General features: G+C 36.0%; 1 protein-coding gene across 6 annotated transcripts in view; it reads right to left on the minus strand.

Moving 5' to 3' along the window:
* Nucleotides 1-1,241: 1,241 nt before the first annotated feature.
* Nucleotides 1,242-27,843, minus strand: part of LOC124297244 (facilitated trehalose transporter Tret1-like) — a 67,818-nt gene continuing 41,216 nt past the window's right edge. For 5 of the 6 annotated variants that reach the window (XM_046748108.1, XM_046748074.1, XM_046748064.1 and 2 more), the window contains 6 exons: nucleotides 17,621-17,896; nucleotides 9,661-9,856; nucleotides 7,534-7,705; nucleotides 7,150-7,422; nucleotides 6,515-6,823; nucleotides 1,242-3,107 (listed from right to left, as the gene is read on the minus strand). In XM_046748108.1, coding sequence (XP_046604064.1) covers nucleotides 2,679-3,107; nucleotides 6,515-6,823; nucleotides 7,150-7,422; nucleotides 7,534-7,705; nucleotides 9,661-9,856; nucleotides 17,621-17,896 — 1,655 coding nt within the window. In that variant the 3' untranslated portion in view covers nucleotides 1,242-2,678. Of the gene's footprint in view, nucleotides 3,108-6,514; nucleotides 6,824-7,149; nucleotides 7,423-7,533; nucleotides 7,706-9,660; nucleotides 9,857-17,620; nucleotides 17,897-25,716; nucleotides 25,775-27,843 lie in introns of those variants that run through there. The other variant, XM_046748089.1, reaches the window with a different exon arrangement.

A 27,843-nucleotide genomic window follows, 5' to 3' on the forward strand; every position in this document is an offset into this window, starting at 1 on the left:
ATCTCTTTCTGACTAAGTAATTGAAACTAGCCTTATTCAGTATAGTCTTATTCTATGCTCAGTTTAGGGTTTAATTATCGTTAGTACCACTTGGGGTGTTGGGGGAGATGTTTTTTGTTCTCTTATTGATTCTGCACACTCTTCTCTAAGGTCTCTGCCTCCGCGAGGGAGAATGGACCAAAGGTGGAGTCAGTTGAAATGTTCTCTGGAGCTCTTGCTACCCGTACTTCTATTCACAGCCTCTATCTTACTGCTGATACTGGAGTTGGCGTGAGTTTTTAGGCTTTGTGCTGTACACTGCTCTTCCCTACCCTCCTTTGCACGTAGGTAAGACTGACGTCTGTGCGTCGTGGCAGTACTTTGACCGTTGGAGATTATACATATAAAAGTTATATCATGTGTAATGCGCTATTTACACGCATTTTTAAATCTGGTGTTACTACGCCAGCCATATTAAAACGGGAATAATGGCACCGTGTAAACGTACTTTATGTGAGCCACTGTCGAGCTGCTGTAGGCAGAGAAACGAGCTGATTTGCTGCTGCTCATGTGACCCTCTTACTGGTGGCCTGTCCTCTCAATTTCACAAAATAATCTACTATTAAATTTGGCTATCTTCTTTCAACTTTGATACCGAAACTTCACGTTATCTCTGTTTCAAAACGCTTTCACAATCAATTAATGATTAAAGCTGTAGCAAGAGATATGCGGTATGTGGTGTGAGCTAGATAACGACTACCAATTGCCGCGTGAGCGCTGTTCGCTCTCCCACTCACGTAATGGCTCGTTGTTAGCTAATTTCGTTAAAAGATATTACGGGAATCATGTTATTGCGGTGAACTAATTTAAGATAAAAATGACAGATTTTGAAAAAATTGATAATGATGAGAATTTGAGTAGCATGCATCACTTGCTACGAGACAATGCGACAAGATAATTTCACATCGACCGGATTATGCGAGAAACAGGCTCCAATCAGTTTAGATTTTTCATATCCCCAATAAACTCATGAGCATTTACATGGAGGAGTAGCATTCGCAGTAAACCAAATTCGGGTCATGGTGAAATATCAAGAGCAAATTAACAGTTGCATAGTAATTCAACTTGTTCAAGTAAGTACCGATAATATTAACATGCAACGCTCTAAGTTAAATGCACTCCACATTTGGTTCAAATAGATACGTGTATTCTCTAATGATATATCAGTGTGACAGTAGGTTACAATTGGTATTGTAGAAGGATCATTTTCATGTACAATGTATTTAATTATTGAAGTTCATTATTTATACAAAATATTATCACAAGTATCTTATTTGATGTAACAACAAGATTTGCGGAGGCGATTGTATTCGCAATATGAATGTAAATATATACATTTTTACATGGCGTCACGTTATAGTACGTAGGCTAAGTTATAAGTCACTACATATTATTCTAAATTCTGTATTTGCGTTACAAGCGATACGCTATAAGTATCATCAAACACATATTATATTATGCTGTATTATATATATTACTTATATACACATAATACATTGATGCGATGTACAATATTGGATAATAGACTTGAAGTACTTCGTTGTACATCATGATGATAGGAAATAGCTAATAATTAATGGACGATAATATCATATGAGTAGAATGGCAACTGAATACAACTTTGTTCCTTTGCTAAAAGTAATGCGTTGTTGTATGCTCCTAAGCTTTCAAAAACTAAAAAATTATATTACGAACATAATTTATATCCGTCACGTCTATGGTAATTTTTTAAATGTTTACTCCATATCTGTGAAAGCTCTTCATGTATTGACTAAGCTGCAGATAATTGATAAGTGTGCCGCATACGATGTTACATGTCACATGCGATACCTATGTACAGTGGTGTTTAACTAAATACACAAATAAACAACAGCGAACTGTTTATGTGTGTATAAATAATTAAATTCGGCTGAACTAGCATATTACGTACCATTTTTACCCGTATAATTTCTCAACGTTTTAAGTACGTATGTAGGTATGTATAAATATGTATATACGTTCTTCCATGTCAAGCAGGGCACTTCTGACATCATGTTTCGCACGTTTGTTGAATTTTTGTACAGATTTTATAAAATAAACAGACTTTACCATTCTGTTTGTGTGTTTTTTGTTTAATTTCAACCTTTTTCTAAGCTGATTTTTTCTTGCTAAACTTTCTAGCTTCATCTCTCAAGTTATTGTCGGTAAAACAATATTCGCATTAAACGTTTATTAATTCCGCAAGAATATATAGAAAAGTGACAGAAAAATTGTAGTGAAGCAGTTGAATTTTTGATTTATTGCATTCCTATTAATGTGAAAAAATTCTTATATCCAAGTCTTATGAAAGGTGATTACTAGTTTGTCGTCGGTTGATTGTGAGACCGAGTATTATTATTCGAATCATTATTGTCGTTTTGTAAAGAACAAAAGCTAAAAGCTTAGAACTCTATGCGTACACGGTAGTAGAAAGGTCTTAGATCTCAACATTACCATTTGATACTGGATCTATATCATCTGCCGTGACACGTACATACATATACCAGACTACACCCATAGCTAGGGAAAATGTGTGAAATTAAACACATTTTAATTATAAGGAATGTTTGACTCGTATCACAGGCTACTGCAGTATTCGTAACGAACAGCAAAGTTTTTACTCATTGTTTGGTAGGGCTGGAACTACTAGTTGGAATAATATTTCTATGTTTTATTCCATTTAGCTCGTCTTGAATTTGTTGGAGTGACTTGCCCTTGGTTTCGGGTAGCAAAAAGTATACGAAGAAGACGCCGCCGAAACTAATTACGGCGAAGATCCAAAATGCAGTATAATTACCCAGGCTAACCTCGATGTTCGAGTAAAATTTCGTTATACAAAATGCTAAAATCCAGCAGAATACCACGGTTAAACTTGAGGCCTTGGATCTCACATCTGAAGCGAAAAGTTCACCCATCACAGCCCATGCGAGAGGACCCCAGCCGAAGCTGTACGTTGCTATGAAGACGACCAACGATACCACAGGTAACCAAGATATAGCAGTCAGATCACTGTTAATATGTTGTAGATAAAAGTAGAGACCAAGAGTGCCCTGCAACGGTCAAAGTAGGAAGCAAATTATTATTATATATATATGATACATTACTATATATTATGTAATTGAAAGGCGGAACAAGCATTTCTCAATCTGTAATTATGTACGGGAAGAATCACATATTTGTTTTTTTTTTCATTTCTAAGTACTCTGAATGTCAGGTACGTCAAAAATGTACTCAATGCCAAAACACAATCGTCTATACGATGAAGCTATTTGATGACCTTATTCGGTTAGTGACAGTTTCCTGACCTGCATACGGAATTGATTACCGGGAACTTAATATTTAATGTCTACAAAATTCCACTTTAATGTTATGGAGCAAACGTAACTTTCTTGCTATCACAAATACAAGTACTCTGTTCCACAAGAAGGTAGTTTATAGTTCACACATTTTTCTTGATGGGATAAGTATATGGCAAGCGCGGGTTTAAGCGTGAGCTAAATTTATGAAACAAACTTATTTACAACTAATATTACCAATGATCCGCTCATATAATAATACATTTAATTCCAGAAAACAATATTGCGATAGTAAGAAGCAAATTGTATGTAAAGGTATAATACGTGCAAATGCTTTAGAGGGCTTTATATCCATTATAGGCATGTCTTCATAATATGACGACATCGGTTACTTGATACAGAATGTATCTTTTCTAATAAATAATACATGTAACTTTGTATATTTTATATCACTATAATCTGACGAATGTGAATCATAATATTCGAAACCGTATTTGTGAATTCGAATCTTTTCATTATAACATAGCTCAACTAAGAAAAATTGTGTGTGTGGGGGGGGGGGGGGGGGGGGGGTAGCTTCGGAAAGTTTTGCAAATAAAAACGGTAGGTAGATGTTAATATTTTCACCAGGATTTGAGAGTGACGGAAGACCGATAACAAGTTCGGTAGGATAGTCACATGATGGCAGATTACTGCTGAATTCTACGACATAGGTCCCAAAAATCGTATAAAAGAAAACCTTATCACACAAGTTTCTGAAAAATATTACATTTTCAATATATCTTTCACTTTTGTCTGAATAAATCAACTATGACTAAAACCATTGATAGCATTTTTTTGATAAACTTTAGATACCTACTAAAAACAATATCGAATTTTTCATCTAAATATCGCATTTTCACTGATATATGAAAATGTCGATGAAATAGACAACTAGAGTCAATTTTGAAAACCTACGTCTACTCCGAGGGTCGTTGACATCAAATCTTTCTAAGACCACTTAAACATCAAGGGTAACAAAACCACTGTTGACCAGTGTAATATTAATGTATTGAAAAAGTCAGTGAAATCTGCATCAGTGAAGGATTAAAAATAATGCCACATTGTCATAAGTGTCTTGTCATTTTGCAGCAATAAATACGGTACAATGCACGCTAAGTACGAATTTGGTGTCTTCCTGTAGACCGTATAGCACATATTATTGATAAGGAAGTCCATACATTACTTACTATTGCATGTCACGAGCAATTCATCACACATTTCTGACCATTTGTCACGGTGATACCACGATCTGTATTCACATTATTACATACCATATTGCAAAATCGAAACCAGGGTAGAACGCGGCTTGATTGAATGTACATTGTAAAAGAAAAGTTACAAGGATTGTACTGTATTCGTATTAAGACTGATACTTAATACGTTATACTTTGTGATTTCGAGTGACGATGTAGCGCATGCTATGTGTTGTGAGACACATGGCAAAATATTTGCATCAACTGTTAGTCCGATGATGATTTAGACTACATGTTTCATTAATATACCGTGTATCCATGAGGAAAGTGCGCACTTTATGCGCGTGCGTCAAGTCGTTCGAATTTTATTGGCCGACAGTTGCTGCCTGATTGAGCAGCCGACACAATACCAATCGTGACGGTCAGAAAATGTCCCCAGGTCCCCACCATTACGTGTGCGCAATTGCTGTCGGTGTTGTTACGAAAACCAGTTCGTCGATTCGGAGCTAATCCGAAGTAAAATAAATCAGGCACACGTTAATCATGTCAATCAAATCGTCGGATTCCTTTGACGGTCAATTTATTACTGTAATCCGGAAATCATTATTAACAAAATACTTTACCAAAACTTCGCGCTTCCCTTGCGAACTCGGTAGAGGTTCATAAGGTTCATAACAACACCGACAGCAGTTGCCCACAGATAGTGATGGGCTCCTAGGGACATTTTCTGACAGTCACGATTGGTAGTGCGTCCGCTGCTCAATCAGGCGGTAACTGTCAGCCAATAAAATTCGAAGGACTTGACGCACGCGCATAAGGTGCGCACTTTCCTCATGGATGCACGGTAGACGGATAACTGTCAAGAGTCACGCCATGTTTGAGCTCAACAAATGACCACACTAGTATTAGATTTTTATGTCTAACTCGTTTTTCACGGTGAACCATAATGAGAGCCTAACACTCATCTCTTAGTGCAGTAAGTTCTGCATATATCGCAGCAGTATCTGAAACGCGCATACTTCGATTTCCATAGATATGGGAATAGCTTGATACATTAACGAATGTATAAGTATATGTATTGGTATCCACTTCTTGTCCACCGAAGCCATAATGCTGCTACTAGCACTTTGTTATCTCCGTGAAGTAGATACCATGTTCGGTTGCACAAACTGCTCATCATTACGTTTTGTTGGTTAAAATATACAAGTGTTTTTCTTTTGTTTTATCCCTACTGATAACAAGTCAGGTTACTCATGTTTAAGCAATTAACAAACGAATTAAACAAAATGTAGATGTTCAACTACTGAACTGAAGTTGTGACAAATTTAAACCCAAATTTTTCACATCATATAATAGGGGCCCCGAGTCTCTTCAAATTAAAAATTAAAGGCCCATTTTTAAAGTTGATACCATATTTCGTAATGCCGTTTTCCGCTAATGCCGGATTGTGCGAAGAGCTTTTATGGGGACTGAGCGTGAGTACCTGTAGCGCCGCGAGTGGCCAAAATTGTCCCTATCGACGGGACTTGCTTTAACTTTGACAAATGGTCTGGCGGTTATATGTCATCATTTTTTCGAAAGAACAAATATGTTTACCGAAAAAAAGACTTCTACCGGTGTAAGAAAAGTGAAAGTTAGTTGTTGCGCTATCGGTTGTTACTATAGTCTCGGAAATACCGAGTAAACCGTTATTAACTGTCCCTATACGACAGGACGATTCAAAACGATTAGTTAATTTCGTGCCATGGTGTAACGACGGAAGTTTATGATTGGTTGAGGCATTGGCGTAGACAGGGGAAAATGCCCGTCGGTTGGGACTAATAGAATCGATTTGGCGCTGCCGTGAATTTTGCGCACGGTCTCTATAGTCAATAAATTTCATTGTTTTATTGTAAATGATTCTGTTCGCGTGCATTTATAACTTACCATCGATACTGTTTGACCGATCGACGAAGCAATAAGAAGCAATTTCCTGCCGAGTCTCTCAACGACAAGAGGAGTGATAAAAGAAGCAGCGAGCATCACGCTACCAACAATGATGGTGGCAATATCGCTGGACAAGTTGCCTCCTGCGGCGTTGAATATATCTCCGGTGTAGAACAAAACTACGTTGATTCCACTGAATTGTTGGAAGAACACTAGCGCACAAGTCAACAACAGCGCTTTGAAGTTAGCTTTTACTGTGAACAAGGCGGCATAGGAACTTTCATTCCTGTACGCTTCTTCTACGACGACCTGAAATACAATGACAATATATTTATAGATACTTATCGACATATTGATATAAGGAAATGATTAATTCATCAAGCTTAAAGTGTCAAATCCGTTTTTGATTTGTGGTTAAGCTTTCGACTCGATCTTCGTTTAGCTTTAAAGAGTGAACTTGACTTTATTGAGTCTGATTGGAAAATTGTAAGGTCCGTACAGTGAAAAAACTTTTCTAGTCTAATCGAATGAAGGGTGACAATGTAATAATTTTTGTGTAACTGAACTGACTCCAACCAATATGATAAAACTACGATACGAACAATATGATATCAGTATGATAACATTTCACGCACCTGCATCTCATCAACTTCTTTTTGGACGCCAGCTGCAGATTTTCCTCTCAGTCTTGCGACAGACTTGATAGCATCATCTTTGCGTCCTTTGCTTAGGTAGTAATACGGACTCTCGGGTAAAGTGAGAAACAATGCAAAAAAGACGAGGGGTACGCAGATACAGGCGATCCATAAAACCGTGTATGATACGTAGGGTCCGATAGCATAGGAGTATAAGAGACCCGCAGTAATGAACATTTGGAAGAGAGACCCAAGCGCTCCTCTGATCGGCGTCTAAGAAAGTAACAAATACCACTTTCAAGTTTCGTTGGTTTTGAATTACGTTTCCTTATGCGTTGAGATTTTCTTAAGCAATAAGTAGAACGAACGGATGGGTAGCTTTACCTCAGCAATTTCACCGACATACATGGGGAGTGCTGTGAAGCAAAGTCCCGCTGCAAACCCGAAGAAAATTCGTGCTATGTAAAGTTGCACGACGTAAGCGGCGGTCCCTGTCAGTATCCATCCAATAACGAATGGGATTACGCTGGCAAGAAGGGCAGTTTTTCGACCATATCTAAAATTTAAACGCATAATTAACTTTGTACCATTCGAACGAAAATAGAAATATCTGTCATTGTCATGTTCATCCAGCACCTATTTGGTGTTGCATACATTTTGTAGTAGATTAATTTTAAGTATTCTAAATTTAAAACTTCCAGTGGACTGTCTGGGTTAATCAAAAAATAGATGTTGGTATTAACATGTTATTTTCAATCAACGTTAGGAGTTATTAATTCATTTTTTTTCGAAACCAACAACTTTGGCGACGTTATTTTTATTAGTGGATCTATGACTCAGAAAACTATTTAGAAAAATTAAAACGTAAATGATGTCATGGCAAGATTTTATTGTGTGCTACAAAACGAAGCCCCAAGTAGCATACCGTAAGTTTATTACCGACCTATTGCCAACAAAATATGAAGTCAAATAATTTCCGTCAATCAAAAATACACCTTTTAAGCCAATATAGACATGACTTATACGTGCTAACTACATGCGTGCGAAAATATGATGTCTAACAAGAATTGTGCTTATTTTATCATTTTTACGTATAGAAAGTTAAACTCATGATATCGGTTAGTGTACAAAGATTAACGTATTTCGATTCTTTTGCTGAACTATGATGATGGCTACACTATGTCTATTTTCGGCCCGTCACTTTCGTCTTAAATCTGCCGTACAGATGTTGCGAAATTGACTGGAAAATCGGGGCCTTTGTGTCAAGTTGTGGCCAATTCTGCGTCAGCATTTTCTGTAACGCCAATAAACCGCCTGTAATCGCTTGGATAATGCTACCAGCTTGGTCTTTCTACCGTAATTGATCCCAAGTCGAAACTTACAATTAGCGCCTAGTTTAAACCGTACCTAGGAGCTTCTAAAAATAGTAAAGTAGGTTGTATTTCAATGCAATGTCGGACTCTACTTTAAAGCTAATAAAGTCCGCAGTTTCCCGAGATTTACCAAGTTTAGGTTCAAAGTAGGGTCTGTCTAGAATCTCCTTCAATTCTTCAGAAGTAGGCATAAATCTGCTTGCTTGAAACTTTCCTCAAACGCTCAAAACCCTACCCCGCTGATAAAGATCTATCGATTCTGATTGATTGCGATTGAAATACAAAAATTACGATTGAAACGATACAAGATGAAATTAAAATCCCAATAAATTGGGTTACACATGAGTTGAATCTCATTTTCCGTTGTTATATATAATTAATCCAGGTATGTAATAATTGATACATTTTTAAATTAGGATTCTATATTTATTGTTAGTGACACAAACTTATAGTTCATAACTATCATCTAATTTCAGTTGAATGTATGCATAAATTTTAGAATTTTGTATTTATATTAAAATATTCAATAATTGATGATTTTTAATTAGGCTTCTATGTTTATCGTTAGTGATACCAATTTATAGCTTGTAACTATCGTCAATCCAGTTCAGAGTATTAATAAACTTTAGACGTTTGTACTTATGTTAATTTGTAGTTCTTGTCGTTAAAGCGGTTTCTGTATTCGTAAGAGCGTTGAATAAATACACTTGAAATGCAATACTGAATTTTGAAATATTATTGAAACTTATCAAAATTATGTCGAAATAGTCTTTAGATTATTCATTGTTAACACTTGAATGTCAGTATAATAATGTATCTATAGAGGACGAGTCACTGGTCCAATTGAAGAGCTGTAGATTGAATATCGATAACAAAGGATCCATCGTCTACTGAGAGCGTCAAAGTATGTAAGGTGTGCTACTTTAATTCTTAGGAGTTGGAAGTTCAATGTTGGGTTTGTTCTTAAATTTTTAGAAGTTGAAAGTTCAATTTAGGGCTTGTTCTTAAATTTTTAGGAGTTAGAGGGTGAATGTAGGATTTCTAGGTTCAGTTTCCTTCAAAGTAGGTTAAACAAACCTTGGTAGGGTCAAATGTAGGTGCTAAATTTCGACTTGGGATATAATGATGAATTACTTACTTTTCAATGACGAACCCAGCACCAAAACCACCGAATGCAGCACCCATTGCAACCAAAGAACCTATCCAAGATCCTTCTTCACTGGTAATTGCCCGGCCAAAAGGGTTGTTAGCATTCGTTGGGGATTCCTTAAGCATGGGTAAGACGGGGCTGGTCCAGCCCATTGCGGCCCCGGTTGCCACGGCACCGCAATTCCCTGAGGAATAAAGGTGACTTTACAGTCTATGATGGTGTACCATTCGTCCGTAAATCGATTTTATTGCTGCAGTATTTAGACGTACTCAATTTCAAAATCTGCATGAAGTAATGTCATTAGTCCACTAAGTATTTGTCAGCACCTTCAACTCCATTCGAAAACGAGACAAATTTGAAGGTTTCTTAGATTGAAAAAAAAAAACATTACACTCATCGCATTGTTGTCAACTAACGTATACATGCATATATGTAAATTCAACGTGTCCATTCCTGTGTAATTACGGTTTGTTGATTTTCATGCACACACTTAAAATATACTGTTATATCATGCCTTATCATACCGTAAATGACGTTCAGTGGTTCTCAATCGGGCGATCTTTACAATAGGGAGATGATTTCCCAAAGGCGGTTTCTGCTTTTTCTAAATACTCATTTCCTACGCGTATCGCTACTTCACGAGTATACTTCTGACGACAATATATTTGACTTTCACTGTCTTAAAATCACGTTCTTTGTACTTTCCACAATGGAGGTACGACGAGATATTACTTGTCGTATTTCAACCTACAATACAACCGCTTGGATTGTTTATCGGCAATAAAGATGACTGACTTTTTGCACTGAAACACGTGAATGAAATATACGATTATACCTACTCAGCTAATCGTCGTATAATCCTGAAATTTTCCATCCACAATGGATTGTGTGCTTGCTGCGCATGAGCATTCTGTGTTACTGCGATGAGCACATTCTCAATCTGATTACAACATGACCGTAGTTTCATTCTCGATTCGAACGTCACGATAACCAAGAACACATGTTTCTTTTTATCGTTGTGTTTTTTAATTTCATTTCGATTACGTATACCGAATGCCAATATGTGTATACTAAATGTTAGTAATAATGACACCATTTTTTATCAGTTGGTTAGTTTGATTTACGGTTTTTATCATTGCGAAACTATATACAATAATATATTGATGATGTTATCGTAAATTGTCGTCAATTTATATAGTAATTTGTAACGTTAGCATTCGAAAATCCTCTAAAGTTAAAAAAATCATTATATATCAATATCGCTGCTGTATTGATAAGCAAAGGATTACCGAGGGTTTAATAATAGACCCCAAAGTCCACTAAGAAAATTCCGTACTTCTACTCATGCAGGCGTTGTTGAATTTGTGTGTTAGTTGGGTTTCGTGGATCATTACTCCGCATTAAGAAACTTACAGGGTGAGCCATTTTAAGAATGTTTGACATCCATGGGTGAGGCCAGGCAGGTCTAATTTGTACGGAACGTTGTGTTATAAATTACAAGCTTAAAATTAATCAACAGCGGCCAGCTCATTTCTTTAACTTTAAACGGCCCATACGTTCGATAAACTTTATACTGCTGCATGCAGTGCTTCTTACACCTAGCGTGAATCCTGTTCGAAGTTAAAAGTGCCACATCTCTGTAGTATTTCAAGCTATATGATTAAAAAATAAAACTGGTTAAATTCATGTTTAAAACATTGTAAAAATTATTTTTCTCAAGATATTTTACTAATATCTGATCATAGTATCATTAGCGGCATTTTTTTTTTGCAGTAAAGTTTAGTCACGTAATTTTGAAATTAATTTTTTTATGCACGTACATGAAGTTGATCGTGTGTCGGGTATCTTGTTTGATCTGCATGTAACGTCAGTCTGTCGAAAAAAAATTATAGCCTATAGGTATCTTATGCACTGAAAACCCAGATATCAATGACAATGAGGCCGACAACTGTTGAGTTTAGATTCGTGGCTCTCAAATTATTTGGATACGCATTATCAGGACGGAACAGCTAAGTATTGATAATTAAGTGGGTTAAATGCGTGGAGCAGAAACAGAGCAGTTCCAATTCCATTTAACAATTGATTTCAACTTTGCAACCTTGTTTCAATGTGCAGCTAGAAAGTTCATATAACATTGCAATGGAAGTCCACGGAAGTAAATTGCGAATATGTTTTGTCATGACGGCGAAAAATTTTCTGTCGTAAATCACAATAATTCTGAAGAAACATTCATAATTAAATATGACTGAAAATTACCGATAGATATAATTTCAACATAATTAGTAAATATTATGAATAATTTGTTTTCCTTGCATCTATCTTTCATTTTGGATATGATATCAGCATAATGTCTGGAACTGAATATTTATGGTTTGATGGTTGCAAATGGGTGTTAAGTATCTGTATTAAAAAATAATGCTTCGCAAATTCCGAAACCCTTCCATTCGTATGTATACGTATTTATATTTTATATTTTCTCAAAAGTGTGTATTATTTTTTATACTGCAATGTTTCTTCTGTGCGATTTCTACTTAACGTAATGTATTTTTTCAGAAATACTTGTTTATGTTCACTATAATGCAGTTAAATCCAGTCTGGATACGGAGTAGTGCAAAAACAACAGATTTTGAAATACTATATCTTCAAAAGGTATCTGAGAAGTCCCACGGGCCTATACTCGTGCAGCACTCATGATTCGAAATGAATGTATTATTCATCATGACACTTTTATTTTTAATTATGTTGCGCTTGAATATATTTTTGCAATCGGGAAGAAAACTCGTTCTGATTTTTTCATTGTGTTCTCTATTTGATTTTTTATTTATACTTTTCGAAGTATTCAACTTGTTGTGTTCTGTACCTTATACAAAGTTAAATAAAAATCCCAATGCTTTTGATGGGAGCTCAATTGAAGTGAGATGTGTACTGCAAAGAATAAAAATTTTGAGCACACTGTAGCGAGCTGGAGAAACCCCCAATGGTTTTTAAAAGATATGAAACACAAACGGAACTCATCTTTATGTACTTCGCATATAAGCTGAGGGCCAACAAATTAGATATTTTACAATCAGCTTAGTTATTTCTGAGGAGTTGCGAGCACGTGACCCTCGATTTGGTATGAATCGTTCATGTGGCTTATAGGCTAAATGAGTTGGACACACCTATTGTATACGCTAATGTATCACTACGAATTAATTTTGACGTTAGTATGTAGTGTACGCGCATAAATATTTAAAACGCAATTAAATATCTATGAGCTACCTCTAAACTTGGCACTTGTCCGTAGGCACTGTATCGATACGAGCAATATTCATCATATATAACTACGGAGTATTTATTTTGAATAAGCTTTTACCAAGTTCAAAGTACTACTCTGACGTGTTCATTCTCCGCAAAATGGACAGAGGAATAGTTAAACAAATTGATAATTGAAATTTTCTGGAAGCTCGTTTTATACGCGACGACTTATAGACTGGCCTCTGGCTATAGCTTTGACAATGTCGCACTAAAAGTTCGTTCAACCGGTACATAAAGTTCAAAATCCTTTAGGGACACTTTCATACGTACGTAAACCGGTGAAAAAAACAAATTTTAAATGCAGACATTAATGATTGTGGCGTCAATCGTGAGAGCAGCGGCAAACCCTCTGAAATTCCTGCTTCTCAAAGGGTTAACCTCCGTTCCCAGATCGATATTTCTGATTTTCGATTGACCGAACGATTGTTATTTACGTCCGAACCATACGAATCATCAATACAGACTTTTCGTACGTATTTCGGGGTGCTGCAATGTGTTCCACCTGTGTTTTGCGGTAGAGTAAGGGAAGTAAATATTTTCTTTCTTATTTACAACGTATATAACCACCTCATCATAAATAGAGAAGTGCAGTATTGATTGGATACGCATGGCACTAAAATACATATGTGTCTTATGTGCATTTGAGGTTTATAATCGATGTAAGGTGAACGAGGGGTTGAGCTCACTCGAGAAATGTTTTCAAATCCTCGAAATCTCTAAAATGTTTAAAGTCTCTTACAGTTTGAGATCTGTTTGAAAAATCACTCGAATTCTTCAGCAATACTTTGAAATCTTTTGAAATACTCTGATATTTTTCGAAATTGCTTGAAATATTTTGAAATTTATTGAGATCAGTTGAAATATTTCAAATCCCTCGAATTTTTGTAAGACTTAGAAATTTTTGCAATCTTGTACTCAAGTGTACAGCCAAATTTGAAGAGAAATGGGGTATTTATGTGAACTTAACTGGGTACCTTATCCGTATGATATACACAAATGTAACCACAATCATATCTCTATGTGATATTTACGGGCCTGGACCGGACTTTTGCTTCATATTTTGAGACCACGAGGGCCCACGAGTGAATGGTTTTGATCACAGCATTCTTTTTTTTTCATACACGAAATAAATTCCTGCGGGTAGAGGTTAACGATGAATGATAAGAAAATTTTCTGCATTTCAAGATATCGATTTTTAATACAAGCCATGGCGGGCTAATTTTAGCTCATAAATATTTCACAAACAATTAAGTCATCATCCACGGTTTTGGCTCCACTCAAACATGAGTAACACGTATTTTATGAACTGCCTTCTTTTTAGTGGCAGCGTGAGATATCAGGGCATGGATTTCGGTTTGTGTGTTTCTTTTCATTCCTTTCTGTACCGTGCAAGGTTTGTAGCATGTCATGCATAGAACTGCATGCATTGATCACAATGACCTACACAAGTGAAAGTTTGCCAACATAAATATATTGACGAGAAGTTGCTAATTAATCGAATACGATTTTGTAACGAGGAAATAGTATTCAACGCAAAAGTGACAACGTAAAACAAGATCTCTGGCAGAGAACCACTGCAACGGGTCGGTATTCATCCTGTGATACTCTGTCGTGCAAGAAAATAATTCAATAAAGCAATGACTATTACACATATCTTATATGATAATAACGATACTGCATGCAGTAAACGCCCGGATTTGATCCGTCATCTGATCGTAGTAAGTATCTGAGTATCCAGTGTTTCGTCGATGTGTTACTGTCATGTGCCTAATCAACATTCTGATAATGCAGATTGTATTAATCTAGTGGGTTAGAAAGTGAGAAACAAAACTGATGCCATCGCTTTGATGAAAGACCAATAAGATCTTGACATTACTTGTGAGGTGCTGAGAACTTTGTCTCGATGAGTGGAAGCAATCAAAATTGAAATTGTACAAGCTGTTCCACTTCGCAATCACCGTAAAGTGTGAAAACTGAAACTGCGGATGAGAATCGATCCAACCAAAATCTGCTGGTGAATGGTAAGTTTTATACTGGTCCGTGAAAGTTTTGTGAAGCGAGCATTGCGAGTTCGTCTGTGTATGCAGACATCTATTTGTCGACGTTCTGAATGCTGCGATATCACATTGTGTTCAATTTCTCTGTTTTTAAGTATGTAACCAGTTAGTAGGCGTGTTCAATATCGTTCAATGTCAAAAGCATGATTGGAAGAGGCTTAAATTTGACCCTGAGCAAAGTTGATTAGCTACATCGAAGTCGTGTGCTCAAAGTTTTTTGCAAATAGTTGAAACAAAATCTCACTGAATTGCCGTAAAATAGAAGAAGATAGTGCCAGTAGTGGTACTGAGCAAAGTTTGATTGCTGACAAATTGAACAAAACTTTTGTTACTGCGATAGTTTGAGAGCGTATATAATTGGTTTGTGGTTTCACAGAAATGATTTAATCTGTCCTTGTATGTAATCTTGTTTGATTACGTATTTCCTGCAGTGCCAAGAAAGTAGCTGACTCGTTTCGCAAGTAAAATATTTATCCAGTACAATAATTTACAAATCAGGTTTGCGCAAACACGCTTGATTATGTTCACATATGGAAAAAATATTTGAATCGAATAATTACGATAAAATGGCTATTTCAATTTGTCGTTGTTTCGGGTCATTTTGATCTACGGATTGCACTGCAAAACTAGCGATGCTGACATATCGCAAAAAAACAATTTTTTCTACCAAAGAAAATTTGACCAGCACTTCGGAATTATTTGATTTGATTCAAAGAGTTGTTATAATCATCAAGAAGAGTTTAATCTCGGCCGAATAGCTGTTTCAATCAACGTGAAAAGCTATCTGCAGAATTGATACGAAGCGTTCACGAGAACGAAGTATCGTATGATTATCTTTCGAATATACTTGTGAATTGGCAAGTGATTATTGAGTAACCGTAATTATATCGAACTTGCCAAATGGATCAGATCTTAACGCGATAAACGTTTACTAAATATTATATGATATTTACAATCTCTGGTATGATCTGTAATTAAAGTCGACAGATTGGAAGTGTTTTGATAAATTTACTATTATAATTAACTGAACTGACCAAAGTAATCTTAGAATAGAAAGTATTCTTGATATAATAACTATTTAATCGTATGACAATTTTGCATTTCATTTTTCTCACATATCATCAAGGTATACTGCAATAAAATGATAATGTATCAAATTTATTGACCCGACGTATCGCAGGGTCTTAGCATTGACAAGGAATCGTTCGATTATTTCGTGTCGCAATCAAAAAAAAAAAAAAAGAAGGTCATTCGATAATCAATGAAGAAAAAAAAAGCAAAACCTGCACGTCTACAAGTAAGTCGTATGAACAACAACAAAGAAAATCCGATGTACAATGATTCTCATTCCGTCTGTGTATAATAGCGGACGTTTCTTGTGTCTTCCAGTTATCGTACATGCACACATTTTCTCGATACGAACTTGCCGATTGGTCAAGGAATAATTTTGATGGATTGAATGGCGGTAAAAGCGAGCGACAGTGCAAATACTGAATAAATACATGATAGATTCCAGGAACATTTATTTCTGGAACGAAGTATACATCGACATAAGTCGGAGCCTATAAGAAGTTTCGGACACGCGTCCGTGCAAGTTGGTTGCTAAAAAACGAACTGGCGAATGTCAAATAATGACATTGAGGAAATAGCAAAGTTTTTTGATCGCCACAGGATCTATCAGCAGGTTCCCGAACGCGTATAGTATTGTGGGACCCCAACAGCTGGTAAATAAGATCAAAATCTAGAAGTTCGTTATGTTCAGAGTATATATTTAGATCGAAGGTCCGGGGTGGCGCGAGAAGTGCGTGAACTTCGCGGCATGTGATGCGTCAAGAGGCGTGTAGGCCTACGCGATAGATTATATTTAGTCACCGATACCAATATACATTCTTTTGTCAACATACAATGGCCATTACCCATCGAATTGTTTTTCATTACTAAAATTTGTATTCATTTTAATACTGCCATCACAAACTTCATATTTTTATCTAACGTTTATTATTATGATGATAACTCCAGGTGTGAAGTTGAAACGCGATAGAGACCGGTTTTCGTTTGCATTTTTGTACGTATTCTCCTCGTTCACGATCTTGAACTTAAGAAAAGGATAAACGAGCGCGGGCTTCTTCATAACAAGGATTAAATTTATTGTTTCCTTGTTTTCACAGATTTTTGATGAAGTACAGTATAGTAACCCACTAACAACACACAAATAAAGATATAAAAGTTATAATTGATTACGATATAACGGGCAAAGTTTCGGTCGGATAAAAATGTTGTGTCATTAGGCGATAGTGCCGACCGAAATAACTTAACTATTGGACTCGTGTCAACTTTGGCGTAACGACACTTTTTATAATATAATATATTTGAACGACGTACCATGTCGAATAGTTTTTTGCAAGTTTTCCTTGCACCGATCGAGTACTTGACGGTACTTGTAATTTGAATTTCACTCACTATTATACGTATACATACGGTGTAAGTATATGTACGTGATAAGCGGGAGGACAAATCCGCCGAGGTGAAAACACTTGCAACAGGTGGGTGATCAGTGAATTGTCGCCGAATGAGGGATCAGTGGATATACTAACCCGCGAAGGAACCGAGGTACTGGAGTAACCTTGAACCTTTTTCCGTCATCTCGGGGTCTTCGTGGAGGTGGCGACGGACGTGATGATCGATATCGTCGGCGGGAGAAAAAAATTGGGTTTCTTGAAGGGTGTCCGAACCGTTGGCGGTCTGCGAATCACTTGCGGGTACGGGACTGTACTCGTACTCTTTATGCGTCCGCCCCTCTTGGCCGCCAGGCGGATGGTGGGAGTTGGCTTGTTCATTTCGCATCTCGCTATCGCCGTCCTGTACGAATTCTGTAAGAAGATGTCGATTTCTTATCAGCATCATATTGCCGAGTAGTGGACCTGCCACGCCTACAGGTTACACTTATCCAAAGCTATATCTATACATATTTGTGCTATTTGGCTTCCTTCTCAAGATGATCTCGAATTATTATTGCTCAATTATCTCCCGCTCGAATTTTTAGCGCATGATACTGCATTACGCAGATTTTTAGTACTTTTTTAAAGTATATCTACGTATGTAAAACATACATATATTACGTAGTACATACATACCTTTGGTTGACATTCATAGGATGTTACTTAATTAATGACAACAGTTATAACAACGCCACTAGATAATGGGCATCGTACCACTTGATACGTATCAGTTATTGACACATTAACACCCAATTATTGAACCTGTTATTTTCCAAAATTACAAATCGACGAGACAAACTATGAATTTCTCGACGCCTAAGCGGAATTGCTAGAGGGTTAGACACTACAAACTTATTTTTTGATAATTTTAGAATTAATCGTTAAACAGATACAACCAGAAAAGGTCAATAATTGGGACTGGGTCAATAACTAGTACACTTAGGGACAATGAATCTGAGACGGTCAATTTTTCACACCAGACAGTTATGTTGGCAACACAGAGAAACCTACAGCGTCATAGTGGGCCGAGCGCGAAACAAACTCAATCTCAATAAACATAACGTAACCCATGACCGTCGAATCTAACCTTAGACTACTGCGGGGATAATGACTTGTTCGATTGACACGTATTCTAAGGTTATATTCGACGGTCATGGGTTTATGTTTATTGAGATAGAGTTTGTTTCGCGCTCGGTCGACTATGGCGCTGTATGTTTCTTTGTGTTGCCAACGTAACTGTCTAGTGTAAAAATTTATATCCATCTCAGATTCATTGTCCCCAAGTGTACATTTACTTTATGGGAATTTTCAAATAAGATTCATAATCCACATCTATAAAAAGAAACGCTCGTCAACAATCATAATCGTATATGTACTGGGAATCTCCTCATTACAACTTTTATTAAGAAATGGTTTCTTGCTATTGCAAAATGTGCGGAATATCAAGTTAGCAGCTGAACGGATCACGAAAATAGAAACAGAATTAGCCTCGTCAATATACTGAAGGTACGTACACAGAAGTAAAATTTATTCGATTTTCATGTACATGGCAATTGTATGGACAATACTTTTTGGAGTATCAGAAATTACTAAGGTCGAAGTAAGAATTACTCATTGGTACGATAAAGTTATATTCGCGAATATTCTTGGAACTTGTAAAATATCGCAATCGAAGTAATTTTTACTTCACGGAAGTATCGTCCTGCATATAATTATCACCACGTCTACAAATAAAACAGTTTTTTTTTGTGCGGACTCAAGTTCTGACCTAGGATAATTTTTATGTTATTTAGTCGGATACGAGTTAGTAAATCGATTAAGATTTGCACTGTTTACAATTTTTAACGCTTCTTCTTCTTACGCAACAGACTTTATGCGTCAAGTGATGGATGGTTGAGGCGGAAAATACGCACGCAATGACAGATATAAACATATTCACAGAAACGATACTTCGGAAATACTATTTCACTCGACATCTGTAAATATCAACTCTTCCGTTATATTTGTGCCCTTGAAACCATTTCAAGTTTCAACTCTCCTCATTTCTAACTTTCTGCTTTTATATTTTTGGAGACGGCGCAAGTTACTTGATAATAACCCCGAAAGTAAAACGTTGAATGATAACGACGCTGCGCGCGTTTATGTCACCAATTTTTGTCCGACGATATTTTAAGATCGATTCATCGGATTTTTATGAATTTTTTGGTCAATCATGCGGATTCCTCATAATTCAGAACCAATTAGATTTACACCATAACTGGTATTCATGTTCTTGAATTATTTCTGAAATTCAAAATCTTTCTATTATTCTTGTTTTCGCATATAACACGAATGGCGAGAACTTCTAGGAACGGCTAATCGAGCTGGTCGATTTTCCCGGCTTGTTTAATGCAGTATAATACGGAGACTAGGGATATAGGGATTTTTTTAATTTTACGACATTTGAGCTTCATGCTACTTTAAAGCATGTCAAAGTTTATCTGAGTTCGAACGAATAGAAGTACTGCGACTTTTCTTAGATAGGAAACGGTAGGGATGCCAACCCAATACTCGCGCGGCTTAGGGGGATTGCGTTTAACCATACCGGGGTATGTCGGAGACATTCTGTCTCTCTCGCTCTGCGTTGTGATTGGTTTATGCAATTGCACTAGGCTGCGCGAGTATTGGGTTGGTATCCCTACCGTTTACTATTTACGAAAAGTCACGATATAATACAGTTAGGTAAACAATAAAATTGGATAACTGAAAACTCTTTGGAAATTATACATACTTTACGAAACATAGGAGGAAGAATCAATTTGCCTGATAGTAACAATCTTAGAAAAGGCAATTGTGTGAAAAATGAAAATTTTGGCCGAAGACGTTTTCATTTTGGTTGAACATTCTGGAAATGTGAATGAAATACTTCTCGTTCAAAAATCATTCCGCTAGAAACATGTTATTTTTCTTCTATTTATGCGGTAAGAATCTCTTTTCTAAACAGCGAGTAGATGAAAAATTGTTCTGTTCCCTATAATTATAACGAACGATTGCCGATGTTGAATAAACCAAAATGAAATCCATAACATTTAAACTTTTAGTTTATCAAACTGTTTTTGTTTATTGAGAAATTGTCTTCTTTTTCTTTTCTTTCTTTTGCTTTAGAAGAAATAAAAACGATTCAAAATAAGTATCCATATTCTCCTCATTTTGAAAATTGCTTTTAATTGGTAGAAACTTTGCATCGATTGGATTACCTATTATTGGCTCTGAACTACTTGCTTACCCTTGCACTTGACTTAATATTGCGATAGAAAACTGATAAAATTCGAAGACAGACATAAACAATACTTGAAATTGAGATTGTTCAGCGTAACAAAATATGTTATTCTCTGCTTGCAAAGTACTTCTACGCCGTTCACAAATTCTAGCATCCAAATATAAAAAGCGCGTGCTGACTAGAGTATTTTTACACGCCCGGTTGGTGAAATGCGCACGTAGGCTCTTGTCGTATGTTACTTATATGTGTGTGTACAGCGTACACATAAGCCCGATTGATCTTGAGTGCGCATATAAGGAGCGTACTAGCTTGAGCATTTTTCCTCGGACAAATGTTCGCAAGCGCAATTTTTGGCACGGGTGAAAATATACGTTGATGCGCGCGAACTGTGCTCTGTAAAATTCGCTGTACCAGTTGAATAGCACATGAATGTGGAACAAAGATATTTAAACAAATGTTTGCATATATTGTGACGCATAACATTAAACGTTGAAAATGAAGATACGAGTTAAATTCGGTAAAATGGAAATTTACCAATAATATAAGTGAATACTCGTCATGTCGTAAGAAAATTTTCACTGATTCACATTTTTAGAGTTCATGTTGCACAATTGCTAACCACGGGAGTGCCTATGAAATTTGTCATTGTGAAAATCATCACGAACCGAGTAAATTTTCTTGAACTTGAAAACACGATTCATCAGTTACGTGACAAATACTTTTCAACACGTATGTATGTCAGGGTGTGCCAAAAAAAAATTCTTTTCAAATGCGCATTAAGATTTCGGTAGAACATCTCAAATAGAATATCTCAGTCTCAGTCAAATATGAGCTCTTAATACTCGTATTTAGAGGTGCCTATTTTATTTTTTCTGTTTTCCATTTAAATATCACGTAGAAAAAATCTAAAAAATTGTGCACTTTTTTTCTCGGAAGCGGCTTGACTTATAAACTATCACAATACATATTCTTATAGGAAACATGAGAAAAAAGTACAATGTAGGGGAGGATATTTCTAAGAAATAGCATTCCCCCACCAAGGAGCTCGACGTGCATTTATGGCGTTTTGAACTGCGACTTGCGCAATAGGGTTGCCAAAAGTTCATAACAGCTACGCTATTTTTTTCCAATATTTCACTTTTGTTGCCGGCCCAATTGCAAGAGTATTTGGCAAAGTTACGGCTACGCTTTGTTCAACCAGAGTAGCGGGGAAGCCACTAAGCTTTCTTGCTTATTATAAGAGGCCCTATTGAGAGAGTCGACTGTACTGATAGAAATTTCCTAACTATAATCGATAACGAGATATTCAAAATGACTCAATGTTTATAGGCAAATATCTCGGAATCGGTTAGCGGTAAGAAACTTCTATCTCAGTACTTTTTTTTATAGAGCGTGAAATTTGTATAAAATGTGGGTGAAAAATCAAGAGTTGGGTGGCGTCGGTCAATCAAATTTTGCAAGCTTCCACCACTTCTAGTTCCAAAATGGCAAATTTCGAAACTTTTCGTGTATCGTAATCTTCGTAAGAATTGCAGATAGTGTTAAATCAAGTATTAAATTAAGAAGTGCCACTAAAGATTTGAAACTTCTAATATTCCCAGTTACATAGATGCTGCATTACAAAAAAATGGATTGATCAAGTATTCGATGGAGATAAGGCACATTTTTTTCAAACATTTCGAGATTTCTGGCTATCAAACGGCGGCCAGCCAAGCTTCAAAATGACTGTTATACGTTTGACCTGATTTTTAAATTTGGAAATTTTTTGATTTTGCCATTTTTCCTTGGGCTCGGTTGTTCCAGAATCCGGCGAACGAAACTGAGCCATTGCTGGAGGCTGTGAATTGGACAATGAATTGGACGATCGTTCCTAACGAAAAACCGCCAAGCTTTTTTCTTCGGCCAGCTAGTTTCCAATTATGCTAGCTTTTGTTTCAGAAGTATACAGTGTTTCGAAAAAGTTTTTGCAAGTAAAGCAGAATAATTTTTACTGGTCACTGCACAGTTAATTTTGCACGAATATTTTCAACCTTTTTGTACTTTTTATTATGGTTCACATTGCGTACCCCATATCCACATCCCAGTGTGGATTTGAAAGATGTTAGGACACAGTAACCTAAATATGTGAATCAAAATGAGGGGGAGGGAGGCTCATGTCTTTAGCATAATGGGAAACTGTTTTTTTTTCTCATCCAGCGTGAACAAAATTTCAATTGGCCCAACTCTAAAGAAGATGGTATAGTCCGCAACCTTTATCGGCCGCGTTGTATGTCACTTACTCCGACTATTATCAGAGCCTATATACTTTAGCGAAAAAGTTGCAACTAGCGCAATTCTACATGATAATAATAATTTAGTTTTACTCAACTACATTGCTAGAATATTCATTTCTGTAATCGAACTACTACTAATTGCAGGAATCATTTTTTTGGTGCTATTCTCCCATGAAAGAAAGAAGTTATCGAATAATTTTATTCGCTGTTACATGTATAATAAATCGTGCTACGTGCGGTATTTTCACGTTACTGATACGTAGGATCTGAGAATTATAAGAATAAGTGACTATTATCAGAGTCTTGCTCGATTGATAAAGACTAACTGTAGTATCCTCTTAAGAAGAGACCGAAAAAAGAAACAGTAATTCTCATATTTTCTACAACGCACGTTCCATGTGAAGTATGTCACACCGGCTAAAGATAATCTGTGCACTTGATATTATTGACGTTTTATCTAAAACTATTACGTTATACAGCCGTAAATATAGGATATTGTAATTCGCTATTCACATAACAGCTCATTAAATCATATATTCTGACAAAGAAAGAAGAAAGTAATGGATTTAAGCGGTCGGTTCATTGGCAAACACAGTAGCTGATTACTTAATTGTGTGAATAAAGTTTTCCACATTCTAAAATTTGGTAATTAACTAACTAACGACAACTAATGATTTAATGAATATTTGCTGTTAATACACAGCTTCGATATCTAAGGTATCTCTTGTGAAGTATCTAACTCAAAGAATTAAAGAAAGCATACCGAGGAAAATTTATAATTGCGGCTACTCTATTTAGTCCTTGACCACACTGAGAGAAATTTTTTGTTTCGGTTACCGCTCAGTTCTTAACTATTTTCATTTTTTACCACAATCGAAAAATATAGTTCTAGGTACAAAATGAAAATTAGTTTTGTAGCTGTTACCGGAAAGTCTAGGATCTGTTACTATTCTTTCTCATTATGATCATTTTTACTATATTTTCTTGCAACTGTTGCGAAAATTTAATGCTTGTGCAACGATAAATTGATATTAAAGCCTTATTTAACTAAAAAAGTACCGAAAACCGAACGAACTGATTTTGCGTTGCAATTACCAAAAAAGGATCGAAAATAGCGCAAAATGGTTACGTGTACCTCGTTTTTCGTAATTCCAATAATATTCAAACGGTTTTTTAACGAGACCTGTTTTACTGAATTTTTCTAGTTACTATAACAAATGAAATTTTTCTCTGTGCATTTTTAGTTCGTACCATTACAAAAAATATAAATCTGGGTACTAGCCTTAAGCTAGTCATTGTCGCGATTTTCCTGTCACTTTTGAAATAATCTGTAGTATGCAAAAATAAAGCCAGAAAGGGCTTTTATATTCGATTTGTGTGCTAAATCTAAATTATTTTTTTGTGTTTTTCCAAAACGGTGATACGAGCTCTATTGTCCCTATATTATCGCTATTACAAATAGCGACGGTAAATTGCTTCCAAACGGTGGTAATCTTCAGTTCCAGTAATGCCCGATAGAGAGCGATAAGCGCATGAATTCATCGATCCGAAGATTTACGGGGAATTCAGAAGATAGATTGATCATTATTAATCATTCGTTTCGACACTCGATGCTTCGGCGAAAAAAAAGTATCAAAGATACTGAAAAAGAAACAAAGATCATGAGAATTGGATTGATGATATGGCATTTTTGGAGTGACTTTCACCCGATTCATTCAAACTCTTGGCAATTTAGATTAAATCGGTACTTGTAAAAAAAGAATCGATTCCATGTTGATCAAAAGTTTGAACATTGCGTATTAAACGGTTAATTACACGTCAAAAAGATCGATTCTTCAAGAATTGATCAAGAATTTCACATCACTATATATAAAACTGCTCTGATAATGGTTTTTGAGCGATTCACGATTGGCAATTGTCATCAATCCGCATATTCATATTACAACATTATTATTGCATGAAACAAAGACGTTTTCAGATGGTCATGTATGACATTCCATGTACAGCATATTACTGTTGAAGTTTTATCACGTGTTGTAACGACTAGATTTCAATAATAGTGAGAATGAGTCATACAGATGTAGTTGATGATGCAGAAAAAGTAAATGTACTTCGATTTTGGTTAATTTTACGTGCTAACTTAAACCTGTACCTCATAAATCAACGAATACCTAAGCAGCAATCGATTTGAAATCATTTGTTTGAAGAAATTTTTGAGAAAATTATTCGAGCTGTGAAAATTTGAATATAACATCCCTTTCGAGCCTTATTTGACTCAAGAATGTAGTAAACTAATCGAACAGATTTATGTTGCCCTTATAAAAACATGGAGTCTTGACAACTAAAGTTACACTAAGTACATATATTCGTTCACTTCTACGAGATTTTCTTATAATTCTTGCAATATTCACATGCTATTTTGACGATGTCCATGTTATTAAAACGATACCCAAACGATAACAAAATTGAATTTTTCCCAGGGTATTAACTTCGTTATTACACAAAATTATTTTGAACAGAGTTACCTTACACGAGTAATTGATCGTAGATGAAAGTAGTTCACGCATAATTTAGTCAGCATAACAATTGTTTCTCCGTAAATTTCACCTCTTGTGAAATTTTTTTAACGAGAAAAAATGTATTGCGCAATGCAGAATTACCTTAGTTAAAATTATTCAACACAAATTTATTGCACACAAATTATTCCGCTGCTCACCCTCTGCCGGTCGGTGAATTTATAAGTCGTTACTAACAATTATCGCCACCGGCAGGTGTATGTTAGCCTATTAAGTCGCTGTTTGTACAGCTTTTACCTCTTGATCGATCGAAATACCGTGGCCGATCGTGTGAATACGAAAAAATGAGTCATAGAATAACTGCACAGGCGCAGAAGACTGTGTCAATAATTGGGCATAACATAATTTAATCAGGCGTTGTAGTGATAAATAAAGGCCATTGAGAATGTGCCAAATAAATATACGCAGAAAATTGTTGTATAGATTGTCAATTGATGAAAATTTATTTTATACAGCATAATTTTCTGTTATACGATAATTTCGTGGATATAATATTTTTGTATTCTGTGGTCTTTTTCACCTTACGCAACGGTGATTAGACCCATAATAACACTAACAAGCATACACATAGATCTTGATTCAGGGAGAAACAAGCGGCTGCAGGCTGGTCATGAGCCAGCCTAAAAAAAAATAATATCCAATGCGAGTTTCGAACTACAAATTCAGATTCGTGATTGGCGATTTAAAAGCCCTTAAGTACTACATGAAAATATGGCAAATTTTTAATGTTTTGAACCACTATAATGGATCCACCATTACGAATCTCGGAAGTCTGACCTTGGATTCGTTATCACTGACTCGAAAAATCTCCGACTGCTAATTTCTATCAAAATCCGAATATTTTTCAATTTGTTTTACACCATATTGGATTCGCCATATCAGATTTCGTAAATCTGACGATACATTCGTGATCAGCTACCCAACAAACCTTCGAATACCAATTTTCAGAAAACTCCAAATGTTTTTAATATTTTTCAGCATACCGAATACGCCAAATTTAAATTTTGCAAATTTGACTTTAGATTAGTGATTGTGACTCAAAAAATCGTACGGTACCAATTTTCGAATCCATTCATCCATCGTCAAAATATCATAATTTTTATTGCATTTTTTGGAATCTTGTTATTGAAATAAGTCAAAAGGCAGTTGAACGATCAAAGCCACAATCTCATCAGTTCTAATCGTCGGACAAAAAAATTTATCACTCACATGCACATATGCATTCATTCGTACATGCATTCGTACATACAGACGTCTATCCGAAAATGGGCGGAGGTGATTCTTCAAATCTCGAAACGTCGAGATCTAGTGAAAACTCAACTTTACATTTTCAGGGTGTTCACAATAACTTCCTTTACTCTCTGAAAACAGATAAACGGGAAGTTAAAAAGAACGCCCATCTTAATAATCAACGATTTAGCCTTTCCCTTGTTTCTAACAATGAATGGGCAAATATAATCATCTTCAAACGGCCGTTGTGCAAACGTTTACCCCAGATCGCTTTGCTCGTTTCTATGATCGGGCACTTTGTCAAATTGGACACCTGGTTAGCGTCTGGGGATAAACATCCTTTCGCGTCTACATCAGAGTCTTTGGTATGTAAGGTGGATCTTTGATAATAAATGATACAAGGCATCACTTCCTTGAAGAAGCCGTCGCGGTCGCACGCGCCTTGCGCGTTTACTTTTCATTATGTCACGCATCATAGTTTTCCTTCCCGTATATTTACAGTATCAGCCACTGGTTATACCAATTCAGTATTCAACTCAGCGTTCCGTTTCCAAGGTGCATCAAAACCGCCCATTGTTAATAGCACAGTCAAGGTATCGATGCCAAATTTTCAACCAGCATTCGACCATCCGTCAATCATTATGGTGCACCATTATTATTCTCGACGATCCATCTATTCTTAGATTAATGTTACCAGCTACAATACGGAGGTGTGTTCGTATTTTATAACGTTACTAAAGTAATTTATCAAATCTTTACTTTTTTCCCCGTTGAATAATTATTTGGAAATGTCATTCATTTGTGGATCCTAAATTTTGCATCGCTTGCGTTAAACGCATCAACATTTATATTTGTACTAATTATTCCGTCATATTATAATAAATACTTTCTATTGAATGTCGAGAATATCTTTTCTATTCTATTCTAGAATATAATTTTTATTTTATTAATTTGAGGAATTATAATTCTTACAATACACAT

This window comes from Neodiprion virginianus, chromosome 1, assembly GCF_021901495.1.
Source record: "Neodiprion virginianus isolate iyNeoVirg1 chromosome 1, iyNeoVirg1.1, whole genome shotgun sequence".
In the NCBI taxonomy this organism is placed as follows: Eukaryota; Metazoa; Arthropoda; class Insecta; order Hymenoptera; family Diprionidae; genus Neodiprion; species Neodiprion virginianus.